Source organism: Sander vitreus, chromosome 22 (genome assembly GCF_031162955.1).
Source record: "Sander vitreus isolate 19-12246 chromosome 22, sanVit1, whole genome shotgun sequence".
Taxonomy (NCBI): domain Eukaryota; kingdom Metazoa; phylum Chordata; class Actinopteri; order Perciformes; family Percidae; genus Sander; species Sander vitreus.
The window spans coordinates 12,323,289-12,349,997 of record NC_135876.1 but is presented as its reverse complement, the minus strand read 5'-3'; the positions used below and the strand labels follow the sequence as shown (position 1 = coordinate 12,349,997).

At 40.6% G+C, this 26,709-nt stretch overlaps 1 protein-coding gene across 2 annotated transcripts in view; it reads left to right on the top strand.

Moving 5' to 3' along the window:
- Positions 1 to 658: 658 nt before the first annotated feature.
- mllt10 (MLLT10 histone lysine methyltransferase DOT1L cofactor) overlaps positions 659 to 26,709 on the top strand; it is a 45,878-nt gene continuing 19,827 nt past the window's right edge. Inside the window, exons 1-10 of one of the 2 annotated variants that reach the window (XM_078281212.1) lie at positions 659 to 821; positions 4,255 to 4,334; positions 8,584 to 8,638; positions 10,948 to 11,057; positions 11,186 to 11,289; positions 11,631 to 11,724; positions 24,293 to 24,391; positions 24,681 to 25,017; positions 25,705 to 25,923; positions 26,289 to 26,709. The exon at positions 26,289 to 26,709 is cut by the window's right edge and continues 59 nt beyond it. In XM_078281212.1, the coding sequence (XP_078137338.1) occupies positions 659 to 821; positions 4,255 to 4,334; positions 8,584 to 8,638; positions 10,948 to 11,057; positions 11,186 to 11,289; positions 11,631 to 11,724; positions 24,293 to 24,391; positions 24,681 to 25,017; positions 25,705 to 25,923; positions 26,289 to 26,709 (1,682 nt within the window). Of the gene's footprint in view, positions 822 to 4,254; positions 4,335 to 8,583; positions 8,639 to 10,947; positions 11,058 to 11,185; positions 11,290 to 11,630; positions 11,725 to 24,292; positions 24,392 to 24,680; positions 25,018 to 25,704; positions 25,924 to 26,288 lie in introns of those variants that run through there. The other variant, XM_078281213.1, reaches the window with a different exon arrangement.

Here is a 26,709-nt window from a genome sequence, read left to right as displayed (position 1 = left end):
CCAAACATGATAAATAGGCCTAATAAAATGTTACAAAACAGCAAAAAGCAGTAACGTTATTTCTTATTAATTTCAATGCAGCTATGCTCTATGCATTACACACGTATCTTAGTCCACTGGGCAGATCAATAATTAGTCATTGCTGTTAACAAATTTCAAACACACAGTCAACATTCACATCTGTTTTCTAAACATCTTGCTTTTAATAGGCCTAGTTCTCTGTCAGTAATACACCACATTTTTGCCTACCTCCATGTTGCTACAGTGTTGACAGTGAATCGAGCAAAGTGAAGTATCTGTGCTACAGAGTTTCAAACAATCTCGGCCATGTGAAACCAAAATAGAATGTTGCTCTCGGCGACCCAATCCCATTCGTCTTTTACTTCCTGTCAGAGGGCACGCACATACACGCGCCTTGCGTCATTACGCATTTCCGGTTCTCCACGAAGTCCCCCCCTCTTCTCCTCACCGTCGCGCCGTGAAGTGGATGTTTTGGTAAAAAAATACGGTGTCGAAAGGGGACGTAAATACATTTAAAACATGACATTTCGAACGAGTGGGACCTAAAGCAGCGTAGCAGAGGACAGAGGGGCGTCTTCAGCGAAGGTTTCGGTTTATCTTTACATCGTATTCCTCCGCATGTCCGCTTTCTTCGTAGATGGTCTCCGGCGAGCGTTGTCTGGCGGCGGACGACGAGTTGTCGACGAATAATATGAAGGAGATGATCGGCGGTTGCTGTGTTTGCTCTGACGAGAGAGGCTGGGCGGAAAATCCGCTGGTGTACTGCGACGGACACGGCTGCAACGTCGCCGTGCATCAAGGTAAGCTGTGCTGTTAGCTCGGTTCGGAGTTAGCTGTTAGCTTACAGGCTACTAGCGTAGTCTTGTTGCAAGGTTATGTAGCGCTCCATATGGAGCCTCCTGTGACTGCCCTAACCAAGGCCAGGCTGAGGTCAGCCTCTGCTCACACAGCAGGGCTGTCCACTGCTTTGGCTTGGCAGCTAACTTTGCCTGTTTAATCAGATATAGACGATAGTTGGCTGATGCTTTATAAAAAAAAACGTCCTGGCTGCGAGTCATGCTATTTGTTCTGTATTCCTGTCAGAAGCTGTCATGTGGAATATAGAGAGAGATAGAGGGATACTCTCCTCTTGTCAAAAGATCTTAAGAGGAAAACTCCAGTCGAGGACTTTAACATGTGTGATACGGCCCACTGATTATTAAATAATCGTCCAAACCGCATTTTATATATATATATATATATATATATATATATATATATATATATATATATATATATGAGGTAAACTTATTTAGACGTTGCTTTTTAAGCTGGGAGTCCAACATTTGGCTACATGTTAGCTTCTAGTATAGTGGCAGTGCTGCCAAGACTGACTCAGATGATGACGTCCAGTGTTTACAAATTTAACAGCTGGCCATGTGTCCATTTGTCAAACGCAGGGGGAAACTAAAAACTTGTTGAAATGTCAACAACTCCTAACCCATGCAGATGCAGTTTGCACTTGAAACACGAGTTCTTTTGTAACAATTTGTTAGTGTTTGGACTGTGAACGAGGTCTGACAGAAGCATGTCTGTAAGCCAGCAGTTACATACATGGCAGGACTCAGATCTAGTTGCAGAAACTAACCCTAAGCAGTATTAGTAACATGACTTATTATGTTATTATTAGATACATAATCGTGCCAAATCTCATAGTATTTAATTAATATTTCACATTACGGTTGTATCATATTATCTCAGCCTGCCAGGCTTTATGATGACATAAACATACTTTATCAGTTTGCCTAAGATTAAGTGTATTTTGAAACTAGACAGGGAAGTTTATTTATTTTTTTGTAAATTGTGATACTCTTAATATCAAATGTACCCCACCAAGCATTGTATAACATATTCTATTTTCAAAAGCTCTTTCCAAAATGAAAGTTGAGTTTTGAAGCTTCAATACAAAGTATTGCCTAATATTGAAAGCAGCGATTGGACCACAGATTAAACACTTATCAAAACATGATCCCTCTGTTAAACATCCAATCACTTCCCAAATGTGGTTTGGTTAAATTTATTTGGTTTAATAATTAACCATACAGCACATTGTATAATTTATTTAATGTATACATACTACTTTGCAGAGACACATCTAGTATGGTTGGACGCTACTTCACCTTCCTCTTGTAAATTACTGGTAGAGACAAGCTATTAGTCAGAAATAGACAGGCTTTTGATTCAGGTAAGCTACAGGGCTCTGTCATTTCACGCATTACCATGATCAGATCTGCCCCTTTATCACCGTTATGACAGCACACGTAAATGAAAAAACATGTTTGCCAGATACGATTAACAAGCAACATTCAACAATGTCAAATGATCAACAGACATTAATCTGCATTTTTTTATTTGAATAGTTTTGGGGTCAGAACAGTGGCATGTATTTAATACATAGAAGAGATGCATAAAATAAAAATAAAAAGAGCCAGGAATGCGTCACTGAGATATAATCATATATAATATAATATACGCTATTTACTAATGTTGAAAGGACATTTTGGAAGATACATGCAATTTAGATTGTACTCTGTAATAAGTTGTAATATTGCATTGCAATGCACATGGAAAACAATGCAAGACATTTACTTAGAGACATCAGTCAAAACTGTTGCGCATCCTCAACTTCAAATGTGAAATTATTATAATTAGTGTGTAGAATATTTTCTGATCCCCCCCCCAATTGCTGGACAAAAGCCTCCATCAGCAACATAGTCAAAGTGTTATTAGTCTAAATCATGGCATTCAAACTAAAGTATAATTTATGTTTTCACTTTTTCTATGTCCCTTCCCAGTCTCTTCTTAACATTTGTTAACACATTTATGATGAATAATGTCTCCTGTGTGTTTGAGTGCTCCTCTGAATCTTACAGAAAAGCTTAAAATAACAAAGATCACATACTCTGTTTCATCGGTTAGCATGGCAATGAATACAAATCTTAATTGGATAAGCCAGCCATATTTATTAAAATTAGTGTGCAGAATATCCTAACTAGGGTTGGCCATTGTTTGGATTTTAACAATTCTGATTCCAATTGCGATTCTTCCTTTCGATTCCGGTTCTTATCGATTCCGATTCTTTGAGGGGTGGAATTGAAACGGATCACATGCTTATTTCACAAATAAGAGGAAAGTTTTATTTTGATTCAATGGTGGGTTGCAGTTTTACCGGGCTTTTTCAATATAAAATAAAGCCACACTAGAGCTCCGCTTACTGTGCTCCATGGCTGCAACACAACAAACGCCTGGCCGCTACGGAAACCAAAACTTGTGCATGTTAAATTTGGAACCCATGATCAGATTTGAAACCAAATCCTCCAAACGATTCCAATAAAGAAATAATTTCCAGTAGGAATCGGTTCTCGATGCCCAACCCTAATCCTTACCAACTGGTACTTGATGCTTTGTCTGCAAGTCTGGTCACCAGTTTCTTCATTTGAACTAAGTAACCTTTGGGAGTTTTGTTCTCAGAAATCTGTATTATAGCTGTGTGGAGGTAGGCTATTTAGGGTCGTGCTGCTGTATAGGATAGCACCGCCTGTACTGCAACTTCAAGTCTGAGTCACGCAAGCATCAGTGAAATCAGTTTGTGCGTTTTTTTTAAAGTTGCAGTCCATCGTTTAGACATATCATATTGTTTGCTAATGCAGCGTCAAAATATTAAGGGTTGAACGAACTTCGTAGAGTGTATGAAAGTAAAGAGACCTTGTGGCCCTCTTCATGTAGCATCCACAAAGCAGTGAGTAAAAGAGAAATGTGTGGAGGAGGTCAAGGTTGTGGGCTATTTCATGGTAACGTATAAGCATTGTCATTGATGCTTACATGTCTTGACATTAACAATGCATTATCAGTGATTCTGCCATTGTCCCAGGGGCTTAACATGTTTTGTAGTGCAGGAAAACTATGTCAGCTGTCACCGTAGAGTGATATAAAAAACAACTGTGTGTTCAACAGTCTGTCAGCTCAAAACACTGTTCAGTTCTGCATTCAAACTAGTTTAGTCACAAGTTTGCCTTCTGGCACAAACATTGTTGGAAGTGGCGATTGTGTGATATTGTAAAGATGTTATCAGGTGTCATCAGGTTTAGTGTGGTTTCATTATCACTGTGTAAATGTATTCTGTTATATAAAATGTGGTCTTTTTGTCGTGGTTGTGATGACTTACTTTAACCCCCCCCCCCAATCTCTCTTCAGCCTGTTATGGCATCGTGCAGGTGCCCACTGGTCCTTGGTTCTGCAGAAAGTGTGAATCTCAAGAGAGAGCAGCCCGTGTGGTAAGTCACATAATCTATCTATCCATTCATCATTTATGAGTAAACTCCTGGAGTTACAAGACTGTCTGGCAAAGGTGGTAAACTCATGCTCTTTAACAGTGGTATCATTTATAAATGCGCCAAGAAAATAGGGAAATGTTGGGTCTTGTATCATCAGCGTGTCTGTTCAGAGGGCTTGGAACAAAACAGTTAAAGTAACACGATGCATGTTGAAAACATTGTACTGTTGTCATTATCATATGGGTAGTTAATATCATATATTGTGCTGATGAGAACATTTCTCTGAGTAGATCCAGAATATGAGGTGTCCAATGTTTCTGAGTATTTATTTGAGGAAACACAAAGCAAGGGCGGAGTCATTATTTAAGATGGCCTGTAATGTCTAATATTTGTTGGCAGCCTACACAGCAGGACTGGATGATAACAAATTGATAGCCAAAAGCCCCTTTATTACCGTTGGTTGCGGTAACACTTGCTATGTCAGTTATGGAAAATGTCATGTTGTTCAGTTGAAGATCATTACAGTGGCCTGCTCGGTGGAAATCTTATTCTCTAACAATCTAATTGAAAATAACATGCACAGTCATTTTTCAAATTCCGTGTTTTTGGATTTATTTTTAGCCCTTTCGGATTTGCTTGTTTTCTTATCACTTCTAAGCAGTATTGACCTTTAAAAACTCAGTGACACAAACTCACAATTCAGCTTTTTTATTTAAACTGTTAATATGTTCAGCAAAGCACATTCAAAATTACCTAAGTAAAAGCTTTGGATGCTCACCTATAACAATGTTGAGGACACTGCGATCTCGGTTGTCGGAGGTTTCGTCGACAACGACGAAGATTTTCTTTCCACGGATCTCTTGCAGCACTTTTTGCACGTGCTGGTCAAAGACCCGCGGCGGGTGGGTCTGCCTGAGGCTGCTGGCGTTTTCTGGGAGTGTGCCTCCTTGCTTGCAATGTTTAACAAGAAACAGACATATCCTTCAGCACACATTGCAACAAAATCTTCCACAAACTCACGCCTTGCATCTATTGATTTAGTCGTTGGCTCAATGGTAACCTGGAGGGATTTGCCCGCTGTGGATTTAGCTTTGTTCTTGAGATGAACTTTTGATTTCAAATGGTCGTTAAATGTGTCTTTGCGGGTCCAGTATGTTGACAAAACTTACAAAACAGAACTTTGTTGTCCAGACTCATAGTAGTCGTTGGGGTATTGTTCAGCCCGGTATTTAGCAGTCAATTGAGAGTTTCTTAATTTTTTCGCTTCGACATTTCCCCCCCCCCAACAAACTCACAACGTGAACGTGAGGACGTATGGTTACTAGGCAACATGTTTAACAATGCCATTTGGCCACGGTTTAGGTAGAGACCTTTCTACGCTTGTTGTTTTAAGCTGAAAAATGAGAAGGAAGTAAAAATTGTTTATTTAATATGTCAATAAAATATATGCAAATTCCATGTGATTCCGCTTGTATAAGAGAATTCTGTTTTCATGTGTAGATTCCGTCCACGTTTTCCGCATCACGGAAATCATAGGGCCCTAGCATAGTATTTCAGGGACAGTTTTTTTTTGTTTTGTTTATTTGACAGGACTGTTTATTACTACTTTAAGATAAAAAAAATCTTCCTATGCGATTACAGTGGTAGATGACAAACAACAAATATTGGCATACTGCCCAGCCTTACTGTATGGCCTCCTGGATATGTGTGGTTTACCACAGTGTAACAGATTCAAATTTTATCAGTCAAATCAGATTTGGCTCTTCAATACGAATATTCGATTGTTCCGACTATTGTTTCAGGTATTCGGTATCAAGCAACACTTTATTGAAATGCCTACTCTTTAAACTGGGTTCGGCAGGATGTTCAGTGTGACAAAGACCTTCGCGTTATAAAGTTAACAAGCCAAGCCCTCCGAGCTAACGCGTGCTAACTACTGTAGCCGAGGAAAATTACAATTAAAACATGGAGGATCCGTAATCTGAACCAGCGTGAACCAGGAAGGCCAACACACTTTTATTAACTCCCATATTGACAACGGCAGCGCATAACGCCACAGCTTCACTTCTTCCATTTTTAAATTTCACTGCCTGTAATTGTTGACGAAACGACTGCTCAACTTGAAGGATCTCGCCGACTGACGTGTCAAAGATTTCTTCTTCAGGGGTCAGTCCCATTTCAGATGTATTGGAAGCTGTCAGTTACATTATAAAGAATTGACTTCATAAAGCCTCCCTTTGGCTTTTTTTAAAACAAGGAACCTAAGAACACACAAGCACACGTTTTTATCACAGAGCAATAGTATCATTGTTTAACTCATTAGTGAGACTTGGAAGCTTGTTTGTGTTGTTCATTCCACAATGTCTATCGTTTCATCTTAAATCTTTATACAGCAGAAGCTGCGTTATAATAGGCATTCCATCGAGAGAAATTATATTTGAGGTCTGCACAGACCTGCCTGCTGCTGCCTCTTTTTGTGGAGCAACCGCCTGTTCCAGCAGCATTATCTGTTGCATGTGCCTCGTCCTGCTGTCCTTTGACCTTAGCCTGCCTGTCAGCCCACAATCTGTTCTGCACCAGTTACCGTCATATGTCACCAAATAATATGTAATCCCGATTGAAAGGCTCTATAAAAGATGATCTCAAATATTGTTTGAGGGTGTCCAGTTCAGCAACTCTACCAAATGCAATGCATTGTGTGTGGCATGCTATGGTGTGGAAGCATTAAGCTATCTAGTCTGCATTATGACAGCTCATGAAAATGTTACTGCCCAGGCAGGAACGTGGCCCCAGAAAACGCTGCATTTCCAACAATTGCTGGACTGACCCGCTCTCTCTCCACAGACACATGTCACTTAGGACCAAAAGAGTTTAAATATTGTACATGTTGTTATTTGTGCAAAAGCCACAAACTGGTATGGCTGACTGAGTTTCAACTTATTATGACCTCGGCAAACTACTAGGACCTGTCGAGATTTTGTCAGGACAAGATTTACTTGCGTAGTTGTTGATACAGGTGCTTGGAATGATCTGCAGAGTTTGCTGTGTTCATGTGTGTGCACAGGCCAAAGTTTCCCCTGCAGAAATTTAGCAGGCTTACTAGGTTTTCCTCTAACCTGTTACCTGATGAGGAAAACCAGGTTTCTTATTTACATGGCATGTAAGAAATGAGTTTAGGGGAGAAATGTGACAGTGACCAGGTCATTTAAGTACATGTAAGTGCTTTGAACATTGCAAAGCAGAGTCAAAGTGTACAAAATCTTTACATCGCAGCTGATGTGTAAAGCTTTATTCTCGTGTTTGTCCAGCATTCCAGGCTGCGCAACTCTCAACTGACAAATCTTCGAGGTGTTCCTTTAAAGAGAATAACAATATACTTAAATGAAAGTATTTAAACGAGCTGGTGATTATATGCGTGTGTATTCACAAAGCTTTACATTGTGTGCAAAGTTGGCGGATAACTGTAACTGGTAAAATAAGTGATTGTCTGATTGACCGAGTGTGTCATGAAAAAGAGAAACGCATGCAGAGAAGTAGTTCCGGATTCTGCTTTGTTTGTTTAATGAATAAATATTTGAGAAGTGTATTTACACTTGTTGCATTTTAATGGTTTTATGAGATTAAGAAATAAATGTGAAATGAAAGTTTATCTTTCACAGGATTTACTCTGGATTGAATTGTAAATTAAGTATTTAACAGTACAGCACTGTTTAACTTTATAGTAAATAAAACAATAATAGTAATAAATTAAAGACAGATATTTAAAATTGCATTCAGAAAGATGAATTTTAAGAGAGTGGAGTAGAAGCACTTTTTTACTATCGCGTGTGTAAGGTGTGAACTCAAACATGCAGCAGAAAATTATAGGCAGGAGAAAAATGGAAGGAAAGAAGGGACATGAAAGTCTTTCTGCACACACACTGTGCTCTTTGTAACACAACACACAGCTTTAAGATGAGCAACACCAGCTATGTGTGAGTTGAGGAAGAGTTGAATTGTCAGACTCAGAGCAGCAGAAATTGCCTGAGGACTTGTATTTGCTGAGACACACACACACTTGGAGAAAGAAACAACCTTAGGTGGCAGATAGTGAGGGTGTTTTCCCTTTTCTGGCCTCGTTCCCAAGTCGGGGTCCCTTGCCAGTTTATCTCACATACTGGCATATTTGTCATACTTCTGTGTTTACCTCCCCCTAAGTAGATGAGGTTGACCGGTTGTTTCTGACCTGTTGTTTCTTCTTTATCCATAGAGATGTGAGCTGTGTCCCCATAAAGACGGAGCCCTCAAAAGGACAGACAACGGAGGTAGAATCCCTCTCAGCTACTTAACACACACACATACACATCCACATATGGTGTGAGCCTCTTTTGTATTTTGTCATTAATTGCGTGTCACCGGCAAGTTTAAGGGGTGTGAGCGTGCTGGGAGAGTTATGTTGCTGTTTGTTGTGTGTGCTGCCTCTCTACCGTGTGTGTGTGTGTGTGTGTGTGTGTGTTTATGAGGGGGCGGGCCAGGATGGGTATAGTGCATGGACTGTGAGGAGTCTCCTCACTGGGTTCATTGGGAGGTCAGCTTGGTGGAGACTGTAAATATTCTGTGTGTACGTGAGTGTGTGTGTGTTTGAGTCAGTCAGAGAGAGAGGCACAGCTGTGGGATTGTGTCCAGGCCTGCAGGGAGGCATCAGGACAACACTAACACACACCGTTTTACTACTTTCTCTTTTATTTTACCCTTCCCATGACCCCTCTCTCCCTCTCTTTTTCCTCCCATTTTTCTCTCACCATCTCTTTCCCCTACCGTCCGTTTCTCTGATCTTGTCAGTTCCTCTTCACTTGTTGAATCTGTGCGGTAGTTGCTGTTATTTCAGGTGGGGCAGTAATAAAGCAAAGGGATCCAAGTTTTGGATCTAGCATCTTAACATATAACAGACAGAGAAGAAAGAAAATGCATAGATGGAGACAGAAGTTAAGTTTACAGCTGTTGAAGAATTTGAAAGAATTTGCACACTAAAAAGTTTGAAACATAATCTGTCACATCTTTATATTTAAGGGATTTTAATGGAAACAAGTGCACTTAAAAATCAGTAACAAGTTCACTTCCTACAAGTCAGTGCTAAGAAATATGAGATATGTGACAGTATACCAAATCAGAGCTTGAAACGGGTTTTTTTTTCCATACTGATGTGGTTTCACTGTACATGCAGTTCATTGCCTGCTACAATAAGAAAAACATGAAATAAAGTTAACAGAAACTCGTAAAAGCATTATCAAGAACTTGAGTCTTGGCGCTTTTTTAATTTCAAATCATAAATGCGCTTTTAACACAAAATGTAAGCTCATTGCCGCAACACATTGGGCTCTGATAACTTCTTGGAGTAAGGCATGTTTGTAAAGATATGCTTTGTTGGGTTTTTTGGGGGGTAAAGGCTGTGCCACTTTTATAGTCCTGTTTTATAGGCCTCTTCCAGATTCTTGGAGGGACTTCAAAACAACAACATGCTCCCATTTCACACCCGCTGCCTCCCCTCCGTCCCGCCCTCTGCCCTCCTCCCCTGTCCCGCTCACCCGGTCAAAGGCAGGTCAGGGGTTCAACTGTAAGTTTAAGCCTGTTTTTGTTTCCGCAATGGGGAAAAACAGACACCTCCAGCGTAGCAGGAGACTCCCACCTCCATTTGACCTCCCATTGACCGCCTTCTGCTCCTCCTCAGCTTGTCGTCAATTCCACCATGCCCCTCTGTCATTCTACCGCCCCCAGTTTGTCTTCACTGACAGGCAGCTGTGTGTGTTAGGGCTCAATAAACAGCTACTTAGATAGATTAACTACCCAGTTGCAAATTTAAAACATTTACGACTCAGCATTTCAAAGTTGAAAAGTGAATGTATGTTCAATATGTAAAGTAACCAAAACTGCAATTTGGCAGGTCCAGACCCCATTTAGTTTGTGTTTTGTTCTCTTGGTTTGGGCCAAAGAAGTAATATCCATCATTGCCTTTTGGTCTGGTCCATTTTGGGTTCACATTGACAACAAACCAAACGTTTTAAAGTTTGGTTTATCCAGTAAAACTGTGCAGATAGAGTCAGAGGAGATGATGTATGTAGTGGGACATGATGGGTGAGAAGGGGCCATCATGGTCTCAGGGCTTAAAGTGCAGTTTTACATTTATATAATACTTAATTCAATACATTGTACACATTTCCTCCAGGGCAGCATTTCAGGCTCAGAAATGTTTTTTTGCTTTAACCCCTGTGGTCTTTTTTTTGTTTGATCCACACCAGTTCAAATAGCAGTGTTCCAACCAACACAAATATACCAGACCAAACAGAACGTCAGTTATGCATTTAGTGTAGAGACTTCAGTCAGTGCAGTGTGTGCCATGAGTTACAACTCTAAAGAATGTGCAGGAAGAAATTCTTCAGCTTATCAGTTCTTTGCAACTTGCAACCAACAAATTAAACAAGTGGATATTATATGTCAATTCTGCTCACTCTTATTAATATTCAAGCCCTTCACAAATGGTTTATAAATCTTCATGTGAACGCTGACATTTTTGCCACAAACTCCCTTTTGCTGGTAAGTGCAGAGGTTGATGGTTGTTTTCTGTTTGTCTTTGCAGGCTGGGCCCATGTAGTTTGTGCCCTTTACATACCTGAAGTGGAATTTGCCAATGTGTCAACTATGGAGCCCATAGTACTCCAGTCTGTGCCACATGAGCGCTACAACAAGGTAACAAAATGTTTCTATGCATTTAGAATGTCACACCATTGCATGTACAGTGTAATTATGATGGACCAAGTCAGTTTTTAAAAAATGAAAAAGGTTTCTTAACTGCTTGTCTGTGTGCGTGTGTGTAGACATGTTATATCTGTGAAGACCAGGGCAGAGAGAGTAAAGCAGCAACTGGAGCCTGTATGACCTGCAACAAACATGGCTGCAGGCAGGCCTTCCATGTCACATGGTGAGACCCGTTCACATCACATTAACCTCACTAGACAAAGGAGGAGATTGTTTCTTCAGTTCCTCACTCAAACTCAAGGAACGGTTTATAGATTTGATATACTTTTGAGTAATGTAGTAGAGTTACTGTGGATATTAAGATGTTCATGTATTCCAAACTGTAATGACAACACAGCCCGATTTAGAGTGGTCAAATGTTTTTTATGCCAATTCTGTTTCTGCTTCCAAATAATATTGTTTTGTGGTCATCACTTGTTAGTTTGATACATATTGTGGTGAAGACATTTCTTTGTTCTGTTTTTTACATCTCCTAAATTCCCTTTACACTACTCTCCGCCACAGTGCCCAGTTTGCAGGGTTATTATGTGAGGAACAAGGATCGGACGCAGACAATGTCAAGTACTGTGGATACTGTAAATACCACCACAGCAAATTGGTAAGTGTACTCTCATATTTTTGTCATATTCTACAGATGACATGTCTTTTGATACTCTAAACCACAACTTCACACATCACTAGACAGGATGTCTTTCTTCTTAACTGAATTTATTTTTGTAGCCAAAACCTGTTGCTGCACATGTGAGGACATATTAGATTTTTGTGTTGTGATTTGGTATTAAGTTTAATATGATTCATTATTGACGGTACTAATTAAACGAGGAGCAAGCTTGTGTTTTTGTAAATATGATAGCATAAACATACAAGTTGACATTAGTTCACACACACTCACCAGCTTGTATTAGACTCATCCATACACAGTCTTTCCTTCAGAACTGAACAATGATCAGACTTTTATGTAGTTTAAGTATGAAACCACTCTGACTGGTGTTTGCATTGAGGGCCACAGTATTTGTTGCATGCGACTACATGTAAATGCATGAGTGTCTTAAAGCTTGTGTGTCTATTAACAATTAAAATGAAGATATATGTGTTTTTTGTTCCACTAACTACAAGCACGGATGACTATCTAGAAGTAACGCACACGTATTGGTTTACCTGTAACACATTGATAAACACCTTTCATCTCGTGAATGACCTTACACTTCTCTGCTGCCACTGAGAGATGACCCATCATCACCTCTTCCCTCTTATTTTTCTTGTGTCTCTACCTCCCTTAGCCCTTCTCATTCCGGTCCTTCTCCTCTTTCCTCCACCTCCCTATCTTTTGTCAAACCTTTCCTCCGTTGTCGGTTTCTCTTTCCTGTTTGGCCATATCCCTCTTTCAGTCAGCTTTCGGTCTCTGTTGGCATCTGCCTCCATCTATCTTTCTACCCCATCTGCTTCCTCCTTCACTGGGCCAAGAGATCCATCCCTCCACTGCTTGCCTCTCTTTCACCAGTCCTTTACCCTCCATCTACCCCTTTCCTTCTACTCTTATTCCTCCTTCCTTCCTGATTCCTCTGATCTCTCTAACAGTGGCCCGTGGTCCCCTCCACTCCTTTGTGTATTGATACTAAGCCCAGAGTGGACACAGTGGGTTGGGTTTGTAGGTGCTGGATAGGGTCATTTGAGCCTGGTTTTTACTGTAAGGTCAAACAAGTCTAATCAGGCTTAATTGTTATTTATCCAATTGTTATTTATTCCAACAGACCTGTCATTTCAGTTAGCTTTTATATTTTGGTCAACATTTTTAGTGGCATTTGTGCTGATTTACTTAAATTGGACACATGGTTACAGTGTAAGTTTAGTGCTGTTAGATAAGCTTTTTCCTCTCCTTTTCTAGACGGAATAGGTGTACACCATAGAGTGATAAATATGATGTAAAAGGTTAACCTAAAGAAGACAGGAAAAAAAAAAAATCTTTTTTTCCTGCACTTTAGTTTTGGTTTTGTTTTTACAAACAATTGGCATTCACTCCTAAATGCAGATTGCTGGTTTCTTGTCCATAATTGCTAACTTATCTGTTGTAGTCTGTTAGCCTTACTCTGACTATGCAACGAGCAGAATGCAAACCTGATGGTGGATACCTAGTCCATTGTCAAGCTGAATTCAATCAGACAAGAGAAGAATGAAACAGATAGGCATATCAACGCACAAGCCAACAACTGGATATGCAGAGGAAATGTGTTTTCAGTAAGCAAGTTCACTGTAGAAATGACCTGTTGTGTTCCAGATTTTGTTCCGGCTCTCCAATAGTTAACCTATCACAAGGTATACACATGTATGCATGTACACACTCTGTTTCAGTTGGGGGAGGGACGCATATATGAAAAACAGAAGCGTGACTTAACTGTTATAATTTGTGGAACAGTGTTAGGATGGAAAAACAGGACAGGCTTTATAACACACACACGCATACACACACCATTTTGCAATGTTAAAAAACGCTGATGGAAAGACTCATGCTGTTATATTGATTGTGTATGAATGGCTTTGGATGCTGGGCATAATGTCATTAAGCTGGGATTGTATGGATGACAGGAATGTATGAGAGGGAATCAATAATGAGAGAAGCAATGTTAGCAGAGTGGGTTTCATAAAATACCACTTGATGGATGTTTACGGCATGTTAGCATCATATGGTATTTGACTGGACTCTGTCAGTAGCCAAATCTAATTTTAAACTTAAATTAGCCTTGTTGTTGATTTTATCAAGACTGTGTAAATAATTACCCCTTATATCTAAGGAGTATAAATGCACTGGTTGACGCGTCAGTTTTACTTTTCCAATCATCCATACTCGGTGTTGCTGGCACACGGCTGCATTTGGTTTCAAACATCTTTTGTGACAGTGGTTGGCAATGGCAAATGTTGTTGCATAACTTTCTGTCACAAGCTGTTCTTCCAAAGCAACCGATCTTTAGCAGTAAAAACATGTTAACAGTCCAGTTAAAGGTGCAATATGAAATATTGACAGTTAGTGTTTAAAATAGTTACTGCAGTACAAATTCAAAATACTGGAGAGAGTCGTCTCCCTCGCCCCCTCCTCCCCAACTCGAAGTTCTCGGAGGTTGCCAGTCTGAGACCACAGCATCCGTTGCTAGACGCCTGTCTCACATAGCCAGACATTTCTTCACAGCACAGCGGAGTAGCTAATGTTAGATCCTGGCTATTTTGACAGTCATAAAAGCCTGTGCTCACGCAGATCTCTCTACCCAACTGACGGGCACACTTTTTCGGCTTAGAATTACGGTAGGAACCGCTAAAAACGCAATAACCTTGCTGTCCTCTCCACCCGACGGACAGACACACTTTCTCGGCTTAGAGTTACGGTAGGAACCGCTAAAAATAACACTACCTTGCCATCCTCTCCACCCGACTGAACACACTTAATTTTCTTAGAATTACGGCAACAATCACTAAACACACTGCAAACTCATGGTCCTCTCTTCCCGATTTACAGCCTCCCTCTCTTGGCTGCAAATAATTCACTGTTGTCAGCTATGACTGAACAGCCTACACGTTGTAAACAGCCGGAGCCCGCTTGCCTGGTCCTCCGGTAACATTAGCAATTAGCAGGCAAGCGGGCTCCGGCGTCCACGACATGTCAGCATTAACTTAGCCAGGACCAGTCGGGATCCCTTTACAGGCTGTGTCTCAATTGTTTTTGCGAGTAACCAACTCGGGTACTCTAGCTATATAATTCAATGTGAGTACACAAATGTTGAAATGACATAAAATGCCTGTCCCTTTTAGCCGTGATAAATTAGCCTGAAGCTAATGCTTACCTGTTCAGGAGGAAATTAGACAACTCGGCATCCTTTTGGGCTCTAAGCTGTCTCTATCTTTCAAATACATCTCCAATATTTACCCCGGGTTTGTTACGTCTCTGGTCATGCAACTGTTAGAAACGTGCTGTTTTTTTTTTTTTTTTTTGGTCGGGTAGAATCTATCGCAGTTGATTCTGTTCGTTTGTTTGCCACTTTCATGGCTGTACTAACGTTACAGCTGTAGCGCGCTGGGTTTACGTTTTTACAGGTAACGTTATATCTGGCAACCCAGCCTGGCTGTCAAACTGGACAGTTGATAACAACACACAGGCCAAAACACAAACAGAAATTCGGTCACGGAACGTAAATTTCAAAATGGGGAGAAAATACTGGCATTAGCGTTGTTGTCAGAAAAGATAGTATTACAACTTAGCAGGTTTCCTTAAAGCGCCCATATTATGCTCATTTTCAGGTTCATAATTGTATTGTATTATTACGGTTGTACCAGAATAGGTTTACATGGTTTAATTTTCAAAAAACACCATATTTTTGTTGTACTGCACAGCTCTCTCTCACTGCTGCAGATCCTCTTTTCAGCTGGTCTCTGTTTTAGCTACAGAGTGAGACCTCTTTTCTTCTTCTTCTGTACAATCTTTGATTGCACTCGCACATGCGCAGTAGCTCAGATGTAGATCATGTCAGCTAGCTAGCTCCATAGACAGTAAAAGAAAGAATGTTTCTCCAACTTCGGTCAGTTACAAGGCAGGATTAGCTGGGAGACTTCTAAATGAGGGCGCACATGTAAGTAGTTCTTTTGTAGATTATGGTGAACTGGTGTGTGTGTTGTAGCAGTGCTTTGCTATTGAGAACAAGGTAGCATGCTACAAGCTAACGGTTGCGGTTAGCCAGCTCGTTTCGATTTTGAACAGCTCACCCCGAGACTGAAGGCAGGACACATTCAGAAACCGTATCTCACTCAGAACAGCATGGATGGATTTATTTCAAAGTTTGTATGCGTGTGGAAGCACCAGAGACACAAAAGAACACCCCAAATCCCAGAAAGTGTTTTTTTCATAATATGGGCACTTTAATATTTGATGACACACAAGGGTCATTTTTGGATTTATTATAGTAAATATATGACATATTGGACCTTTTAAATTATATTTATTGAATAGAAAATGTAACAAAGCTTTTGTCCCAAAACATCTATCCCTGAAAAAGGTGCAAAGAAAATAAACTCCAAATCTCTTAGGCAAGATTGAGTAAAACAGAGTGGTTTAAGTTAATTCTGCTTTCAGCTTTTTCTGTAAGTTAATACAATGTGTTTTTATTTTTTATACTTGTCCTGTAAGTTTGAATGATAATGTAGTGCATGGTAGTAGGAACATAATTGATTAACTCTTTTGTATGTGTTGTACAGTATGTCAGTATGGAAATGGAAATTTAGACTTTTAAAGGGAAGAGATTGCTATGTGACTCAGACAATGAGCTGTATGTGAGGCCAGAAAAGGAGGATTTATCCCATGGTGCACTAGGTTGCCTTGGATAGTCAGTTTTACATGAAATGCCAAAAGACACAGTCTTTGGTCATAGATCTGTACTTTTGAATAGAGACTGGGTAAACACATGCCTTGATCTATGCCTGGAGGTAATTTGGCTGTAATTTGAGGATGTAGTTGTTTATCACCATGGCAACAGTTTCTATGAGCAAGAGCAAGCTGACTTAAACTGAGATCGATAACCAAGACCCCTTAAAAGCGTCCCATGATGCCTCTTTAGATCCTAGTTTTGGAAAAGGAGTTTTAATAACAATAGTGGTGGTGTGGGTTTTTACTGTTGCCCTCAGTCCAGATTTTTTTTTCTTTTAATGTGAGGTATTGATAGTTGTCTACACTAATGGTTACATTTGGTCAATGAAAGGAAAAGATAAAAGAAATGGCATTTTCTACAGTGGAGGTATACTTTATTGTTGTTTAAATACTACAACCATGCTTTTTTTACTCCTCCTATGGACTAGGCCTGCACGATAAATCGTTATAAAATCGCGATCTCGATTCACCCTGTTCGCGATTTAATTTTTAAATGACTTCGATATTTATTTATTTTTTCTCCTTCAATTAATTTATGGAAAGCATTTGACATTGACATGTTTTAATTATGTTAAGACATGTTCAAGGAGTTCAGATAGAGCCTGTATCAGGGCCATATTTGGTTCAATGTCTTATATTTCACTATTTTTGGTAGACTACTGTACTTAAATGGTCAGTATGTACTTTATTTTCTTTATTCATTGAAGCCTCTATGTTTACAAGCTTGTGGTGATGCACAATGTGCTATAGGTGCCCAAAAAAATCTATGTTTGGTACTGCCAATTTGTTTTGTTTTGTCGTGGTTCATGTGTGCAATAAACATTACACTTCGTGAGAAAAAAATCGTGGCAGAGAATCGTGATATCAATTCTAAGCTAAAAAATCTTGATTCATATTTTTCCCCGAATCGTGCAGGCCTACCATGGACACCATTTTCATGTTGGTGAGAATATTTTTTGACTATTTTGGAATTTTGAGTTCAGTCAGCCTTTTTTTAGTTTCTTAAGTATTGTTTATTTTTTTATATCAATAAGATTTATTTGGGGTCTAATTTAAGACTCTTTTCTTTGGACTTCATCCAGTAACTTGGAGTTCCTCTTTCCGCTTTTTAGCGAAGGAGCAGGGGCCGTGGTAGTAGGTCTCAAAGCTTAAGTGACTCTTCCTCTCAGTGTATGGATAGACCCCGAGACAAGGACATGAAGGTAAGACAGCCCTCAGATCTTACCCTCTCTATGCCACCAAACCACGACTGTGACTCCCCCAGAAACATGCTATGTGACCACCACTGTTACATGCTCACACTGTGGAGAGACAATCAAATATGCAGTAAAAGCATCGACCAATAATACTTTTCAGTGGTTCTTATAATGGCTCCATAATGAGCATTTATGGAGACAGTCTGAATATATTGGCAGACCATTATTTATGACAAGCAGGTCTCAGAACACATGTTTTTGTTCAAATGACAAGGCAAATGGAAAAAGAAGTGTGTGGTTTTGATTAACTATTGTAGATGTATATTAGTGCTCTCTATGCTATCATATCTTAATATATTACATGTTGACAATAAACCAAAACCCCAACAAATGTCTATCCTGGGTCTTGAACATTACTTTTAAGCCAGTTAACAAAAATCGATTGAAATGGATGAATGGCCTTGAAAGTAATTCTTTTGGTATTTTATTTAAAATTGTAATGAATATTTCCCTGAGGAAAAACACATGCTATAGAAGTTAATGATTTGAGCATAATATCTTGACAGAGTGTAAACATTTGTCACACCTCAAAACTCATCAGTGTCTTTAGTTTTACTAAATAAGGCCTTTAAAATCCCAGAAGTCCTTTTAATAATTTGATGTCCAAGTGAGTGCTGAAATTATATTTTATAGACCCAGCAGCAGTTGCATTTGGGTTGTTTTTTAGCTGCTAGTATGCCTGCAGCCCACCTACACCCACCAGTGATCGCAGCCTCTAATGAATGCTGCATTAGTGTGACTTAATCAGTCACAGCTGTTAGCAGAACATGTAATCACAGGCTGTGAAAAATCAGAATTTACAGGAGGTGTCAAGTCATCTGTTGTTCCACTTTTTTTTGTCATGTGTACCGATCCCTTGTCAGAACGGAGGACAGGGCTCAAGCTGAATTTTCCCTGTTCGCCTGCAGTTGTCATTCTTAAAAAGCAGCATGTTAAAGTAGTTGGGAATTTTTCCGATGGTTGACAATCTATCTCTACCCAGTATAGCCCCAAAAAATGTACCACAGCAACCACATGACTGTCCCTTTACAGTTGAGCTGTTCAGTGTCATTGATTCCCCTACCCAGCTCTCCAACAATGTGCCCTGTTTGGACAGCACTTTCAAAATGCATCCATCCTTGCTCCCTCCTTGAGTAGCAATCACTGGGAAGAGTTTACAGGATCCAAATGTGGATGTTGGGGTGTGAAGTTTATCAAGCACTTATAGCAAACAGGATCAAGCGCAAAGTACATTGCAGCAAACAAAGGATGTTTATTAGATAATACAAGCAAGAACAAGTAGGCCTACTTAACATACTCAGACATGTAAGCCAGAGCTTGTGTGGGTGTATTTGTAGGTAACTAAGTGTAGGAATATTTTAGCCAAGGGAAACTTGGTCCAGACCACCTCAAAATTAAGAAACGTACACTTTCACTGTTGTTTAACAAATGTGAATCACAACAGAATCGTTTTCTGACAAGAATAAAATGTATTAGATGTCTCAATCAAGTTGTTTGCTTACAATTCTTCCCTAGTCATCTAAAATACTCTCCATATGTCCCTTATATTAATGCTGTTCTACTCATAATGCAGCTGCACAGTGCATACTAAGTGCGTTCGTAAAACCATTTCAAGAAGGGGATGCTTTAAATCTGCATTAGAAAGAAATATAAAGCAGCTCTGAAAAACATAACAAATAAAAGCTCTGAGCAAAATTAAAGTATTACAAATGGCTTTCTAATTAAAATAAATTCTAAACATTTAAACCAATAACTTGCTGCGATAAATTTGAGGTAAAATCATTTTACAACACATCAGTATAACAACCTGATAGAGAGGGTGGATATAATGTACCAAAGATGGTAATTTGACAGGGCTGCCTATACTGTAGCTGATATAGATCCTTCAAATAAGCTTAGTGATAGTAAGTCTTAATTATTAAAAGTATAAAAATAATACAATTATAATAAATAATACAAATGGTGGGGATTTTTTTAGCTCAGTGTTTTCAGATTGAGGAAGGAAGAAAGAATGGATGGATGCATTTTGAAAGTCTCTCTTGGCCCTGCAGCACTCTAAATCAGAGGAAGTCTGCGTCTCAACCAAGCTTGTTTTTTTCACCTGAATGGCTTAACAAATAATTGTTCCATTTTCACTGAATGAAATGCTCATGTGCTAACAAGATGGTGGATTTATTTTTAAATCTGTGTTTATGCAGACAGCTCGGTAGATATTTTGTTAATGATGCTGTCCCAGAAGACTGTGATGCTCTGAGTTACCTTTTCCATCTTTTTTACAATTCTATATGTTTTTGATAGAAAAACATGACAACAAGACAATGGAGGTTTCATGTGTTAATTCATATGAAATAATTAGGGGACTCCAAATTGTGTGTGTGTGTGTGTGTGTGAGATCCAGCCCCTCTACCCTGGTTGTTCTATACCTTTATTACTTCCTTGGCATTTCCAATGTTCCTTTTTAAAAAAATTTTTTTTTATACCTTTCCCTTCAGTGTGCGTGTCTCTGTGTGTGTGAGATCCAGCCCCTCTGCCCTGGTTGTTGTTAATACTGCCTTATATGCATTGGAGTATCACTCGCATGTGCACACACACTCTATCCACATTCCAGGGTCAGAGATCAATAGCCTCAGATGTGTGTGTCCACACATCCAAACTTGCATTTCTTATGTGGTTTGGAGGCTCAGATGGATACCCACCTCGTGTTAGACCATGCAGTCAAACTACAGCAGGGGCTAAAAGATCCCCACTTAGAAAAGGCCTGCAGGAAACACACACGCACACATCTATACATACACAATGGCTGGTCAGAAATCCTGCAGGAAACTGCATAGGGGAATTCCTGGTAGGCTGTGGCAGATTATTTTTCCCCTCACTTCCTGTTCCTCCGTCCCCCCGTTTTCCCTCGCTTCTCCTCAGCCCTCCTCACCTCTGTGTCTGCACTCTCTCGTCTTCCTCCTAAGGCCATTGAGTTAACTTGTGAACCATTTAAAATGCATGTTGCATCAAATTAAAATGCAATACTTTTATCTTGCCTCATTTGCCTTATTTTCTTACATAACGAATAGTTGCGTTTAATTAATTTTAATTTCTTGTCTATGAGCATTACAGCAAGGAAAAGTACAACATGCTTATACCAATTGTGCAGTTCAAAAGGCAGTTTGAGAACAATTTAGTCAACATTAACATGAATTATTCATTTATAGTTCTGATCATTTTTTTTATTTATAAGTCATTCATCAAGCAAAAATGCAAAAACACCATCTGATTTCAGCCTCTAAAATGTGAGGATTTGCTGCTTTTCCGTGTATGATTTAAATATAAGATGAATATTTGACTGTTGATTTGGCAGAACAATTGACTTGAGGTCTGAGCGTTAAATATGGGCATTGTTCACCATGTTCTATCATTTTATTGACAAAATTATCAATCCATGGATAGTTACAGCCCTAATTTAAATGCATTTAGTTTTAGTGACCGACATTCAAAAAAAACAAGATGCCCTTGTGTACGGAGAGACTAAAGAAGTTTCCAGACATATTTTCAGAACTGTAAAGAGGTACTTCTAAGGAATCGTGTTTGTGTGTGTGAGTTTCCCAGTTCAGAACCCCATGACCAGCATTCGACATAGATGGAGAGGATTTCAGCCCACCGTTGTATTGCTCATTGCTCTGGGGTTTGTTGATAAATAGACATGGCCCTCATTCTCTGCCACATCTCATATTTACCCCACACAGTCTGAAAGACCACTCGGACATGTCAAATGATCAGGCTGCTAATGGTCAGCAACGGAGAAAGAGGGGAAAGGACACGCTGAAAGGCTTTGTCTCTGCCTGTATAATCAATTGACCTGATTGATAAGGGTGTGTCAGGGTTACATTGTGTGTGTGTGTTGTGTTTCCCACGCCCAGTTGTGTGTGTGTGTGTGTGTGTGTGTGTGTGTTATCCGACCCTCTCAGCTCAGCCTCTGTCCATCAACACCTACCTCTGGAATGTTCATGATAAACAACAAGGGAATCCCAAAGAATTTACCTCCCTCTCACTCTCCTTTTTCTCCAGTATCATCTCTCCTTTTTGTTGTAGTAGATGCTGTTTTTAAGTTAACCGTCACTCACTTTATCCTACATTTCTCTTTGGTTATCTGCTTTCTGCAGCCACTTTCTAGTAGTTCCAAACAGTTCAGGGACAGCCCTACAGAAATTAACCTACAACAATTTTGATAATCATGTAACTAATTTATCGAGTAAAAAGAGAAAACATTTGTTGGTTTCAGCCTCTTAAATGTGAGAATTTACTGGTTTTTTTTCTGTTTTATATCACTGTTAATTGATTTTCTTTGGGTTGTCAACGGTTGGTCTGACAAAACAAGCAATTTAAAGACACCACACACATTGTATAGACTAAACAGTTACTTGATTAATTGAAAATAATAGCCAGGGGTTAAAAAAACAAACGGCAACTCACCAGTAGGTCAGTCATTACAAACTCATGCTGTGTAGTCAAACATCGTTTAGACTCACTCCATGTTATATTCTAGTGGGGATCCGAACGTTTCTAAAGATACAAAAAAATGCCAGCTTTCTTTTTTGAAATTCTGTATAAAATGATGCACAAAATAACTTGTTTGAATGGTAAAACTGAAAAACAATCTCACTTAAACTTACAGTTCTAAAGGAAAGCTGCGACAAACTGTTACAGGATGCCAGGCAACATGGAATAAGGTGATTCTAAGTACTTTAAAGCTATTTAATGGAAAACAAAAAGGGAAAAGTTATACCCAAAAAATACACATACAAAAGGAACTCTGCAACATTTGTTTCCTAACCCCAGAGCGTTAGCATTAGCGGAAGCCAGCGTGTAGAGAGGTTACATTGGAGCTGCTATCTCCTGATTTGGCTGGTGATGTCTGTTAACTGCCACTCATAGAGGAAGTCTGGCTAAACTGTCACCAGCCTCCATGCAGCCACCCTAGGGGGGAGAAGAAGGGGGAGGGGCGTTTTCTGGTGTTCCGAGTTGTCATGACACTGAGCATCACAAGCATGTTGAGTCCCATGTCTTTTCTCAGGATCGCTGCATATTTTCACTGCCAATCTTCAAGAGTGGTTGGGTTGGTGTGTATGGATGTGTGCCTGCATCCATGTAAAGTGTGTGAGAGCGTACATGCACCTGTCTGTTTGTATGCCTGCGCACCATGTTTAGAGAAAGAAAAGGGGGTTACGCCCTCAGAAACAACCTACCTAAATTGGAAACAACCTACCTGTAACACAGTAATGAAAAGCAGGTGCATTTCTGTCTGTGGTGTGAAGTTATGGAATGCATCGCCAAGGGAATTAAAACATATCAGGAATGTTTTTAAATTTAAAAAAGGGTTCAAAGATATGATACTAGATAAGTATAGAAATTGAGTAATATTATTGTGTGCGAAGGTGGATAATCATGTTGATGATGATAGGCATCATTACCATTATGGTTGTCATCATTAATTATGATATTATTTACCTTAAGGTGGCAATTGCAATGTATATAAGCACTGACCCTAAATGGGTATATGTAGTGTGTGTGTGTGTGTGTGTGTGTGTGTGTGTGTGTGTGTGTATGTATGTATGTGGGTATGTATGTACGTAGGTATGATGTAGGCATGTTTTGATTCAGGTTTTTTTTTTTTGGTTTTTCTTTCCGTTTAATTTCTTTTATCTTTTTTGTCTTGTCGATTTTATTTCCTTGAAAATGAGTTTATTTTAAAAAATGTGACAAGGGGGGGCCTTATATAAGCTGAAGCTTCCGACCCTACCCTTTGGTTACGACCAATAAAATTCATTCATTCATTCAGAGAGCTGTCAGGGTGCGGGGCGCGCATGTGAGGTGTAAATGCGCTGGCACCCAGGCGCCACCTCGGGTGCGACAGGAGGGGGGCGGCACTCGTGTGATAGCAAGGGTGTAAATTGAGCTGTGATGGTTCCAAGGAGGAGGATATGATTGGATAAAACGATGAGACCTTGTGCGCGGCAAGGAGCACTTAGACACACTCTGCTTTAAACTGCAGCGTGCAGAATTCCTGTTTCCTTCTGCCCATTCTTTATCACTCTTCCATCCCTCTCTTTGTGTTTGTGGATATCTTAGCTTTCATCTCAGACTGAGCCTTTGAAATGTAATGCCCTCTTTTTCTATCAGCCAAACGTACACACACACACACGCACACGCATATTCTTCCTCTTTTGTCCTTGTATCCTAATAACTCATACCCTTTTTTTACTTTCTTTTATTTTTGCCATCTCTTCGGATATAATCTTTAACAGAACAGTTTGTGGACACTGTCCAGTATGTACGTCTCCGCATTTTGTACTTTCCTAATGTTACTCAAATGCAAGAGAGAGATGCAAAATAAGGGTTGTAGGAGGTCTGTTTTTATCTGCGTCTGTCTTTATTTCTCTCCCCTCTGTATTAAGTCTAAAGTGGCTTCGTCACCTATCCGTTTTTCCTTTTTTTTCCCCCCTATTTTCCATGCTCAGAAACACAAGGAGCGGGACAGACACAAACCGAAACACAAGAAGATCTCCATGGATATGTCGCCCTCCCTTGTCCTTCCTAACATCATGGTCCCAGATAAGGTGAGGGCACTCCTCCACTCCTCACTTCTTTTTGTGAATTGTGTCTGGGTTAGTTAAATATTTCAGCAAGGGTGGGTGGCTGTTTTTTCTTTTTACCTTCATTTAGCTTTGTTCCTCCTCTGTATCCCTCACGTATCCTGTCCTCCCGCTGACCTTTCTGACCTTCTCCCTCTCTTAACCGGCATTGTTTTGATAATTTCTTTCGTTGTTCCGGCGCTTTTCATGGTTCCCATACTCCCTTTCCGTTCAACCATAATTTTTCATTGTTCTCCCTCCCTTTCTCCTCCAGACCTACAACAGCAGCAGCGCAGGGGTAGGAGTCCCCTCTCTGCCGGCATCCTCACAGAAGCGACTGGACGACGGCACTGCCCGTTTCACCACCGCCAACTTTCAAGAAGTGTCGTCCGCTCTCTCGGGTGGAAGTTCCAAAGATGGCTTGGCCGCAGACGCTGGGAAGGCACCGTCTGAGGTGAAGAACAAGAAAAATAGCGGCGCAGGTCATGCGGTGGGACAGAGGGGGGGGCGCAAGTCTCTCACCTCCTCAGGGAAACCCCTCCCCTCCGCCGTGGTCACCATGGCAACCTCCTCCACATCTGCCCCTGCTTCCACTGGGCCTTTCCACCAAGGTGAATTAATGGCTGCAAATGGTCCTGTATGTTAATTTTTACCACAACTGTGAATTAACCCTGCAGTTAGAAAAATGATCAATGTCATCTGGTGTTACTGCCCTGCCTGCCCACCCACCCCAAACCTGCAAGTGCAGCACAATTGCAATTACAGCATTAGTATTAAAACCCAAAGACGAGTGTGATTCATGTGGTTTGTGTGCTGTGTCATTGGTTGGATTTTGGCCGGACACCAGACCTTTGTGTGTGGCCGTGATAATGGTGTTTCTTCTCGACTGGCCTCTGGCTCCTTTTAATCGGGGGCCCTGTCTAGGAAAAGACACAAACACACAGGAAGAAAGAACATGTGGTGAGGTCAGGACCTGAAAGGAGTGAGAGCTCACACTGAGCTCCTGTGTTTTGTACTATCAGAACCTTGAAGCCCTTGTCAGGTGTGTGTGTGTTTGTGTGTGTCTAGTAGAGAAATGGTTCCTCTGTTACATGGGAGGACTACACGATGAGGGAGGGCTGACTGTAGAGCAGATGGAGAGCAGATAAAATGCTTATTTAGGTTATCTTGTTTCTTCTCTTCCCATGATGATGGAAAGGAGAGTCGTATGAAAACTTTTCCAGCTGTAATGTCTGTTTCTCTCCTGCTACTTGTCATTCCTTTCTATCTCCACTCATTGTCATTGTTCTTTCTTCCAGGCCTCCTGTTAACCAGTGCCAGCAAGACGCCCTCTGCCCCTTCCTCCTCAGACTTCCTAAGTTTCTCAGATTCAGCGTTGCGTTCGGGGGGTGGGACTACCTTCTCCTCCCCGCCGTCTTTTAGCAGCTGCCTCGTGAAGCCGAGCTCGGAGGGCGGAGCTTCAGAGGGAACTACGACACTCTTCGGCTCTCTGATGTCCGCTACTACGGCTTCTGCAGGTACCAGACGTCTTTTCACACCAATGGTCACTTAAAGTATTATTACAAGGTTTTTTTGTTACTTGGGTATGTGCTCAATTATTAGTTTTTTTATCTTTTTCATGGTCACATTTTTGGTCTCATTATTACAGTGATGCTACAGTGTTTAAGGAATGTTTCTTCAGGTACAGGAGGTAATCATTAGATAAATGAATAATGAGTAGTAGTAATCATTAGTTGCATCCCTAAGTTACAAGAGAACTGATGACGCAGGTTGTGCTTGCCTATTGAAATAGATTATTTGATGGCCAACTAACGACAACAAAACACCAACAGACCACAGGCTTTATATTTAAATATTCAGTTCTGCTTTCTTATCATTTCAGTGGGCGGTAAGCTGTATGAGAATTCCCACAGTCACATAGCTAGCGAGACAACAAGCCTCGGTGGCTCCGCTGGCTACAAACGGCCTCAACCCTCCAGCTCAGTGCCGGGGATTGGAGGAGCAGCGGCAGGAGGAGGGGAAGATGGGGTGAAGAAGAAAAAGAAGGGCAACTGGCGAAACAGATTTGGACCTTGCTTCACTACGGATGTTAAGCCCTCCGAGCCAGCTCCCTCCCTGACTCTCCCCACCTCCTCCACGGCCAACACCTCCTCCTCCACCGCCTCCCCAGCCTCCTCTTCATCCTCGACGCTCACAGGCCGGCCGGGCTTAGTATCCAGCAGTGGATTAGGAGTGGGGGTGGGAGGAGGAGGAGAGAGGGGGCTGGGGGTCATGGGTGTCGGCGGTGGGATTCAGAAGTCCCC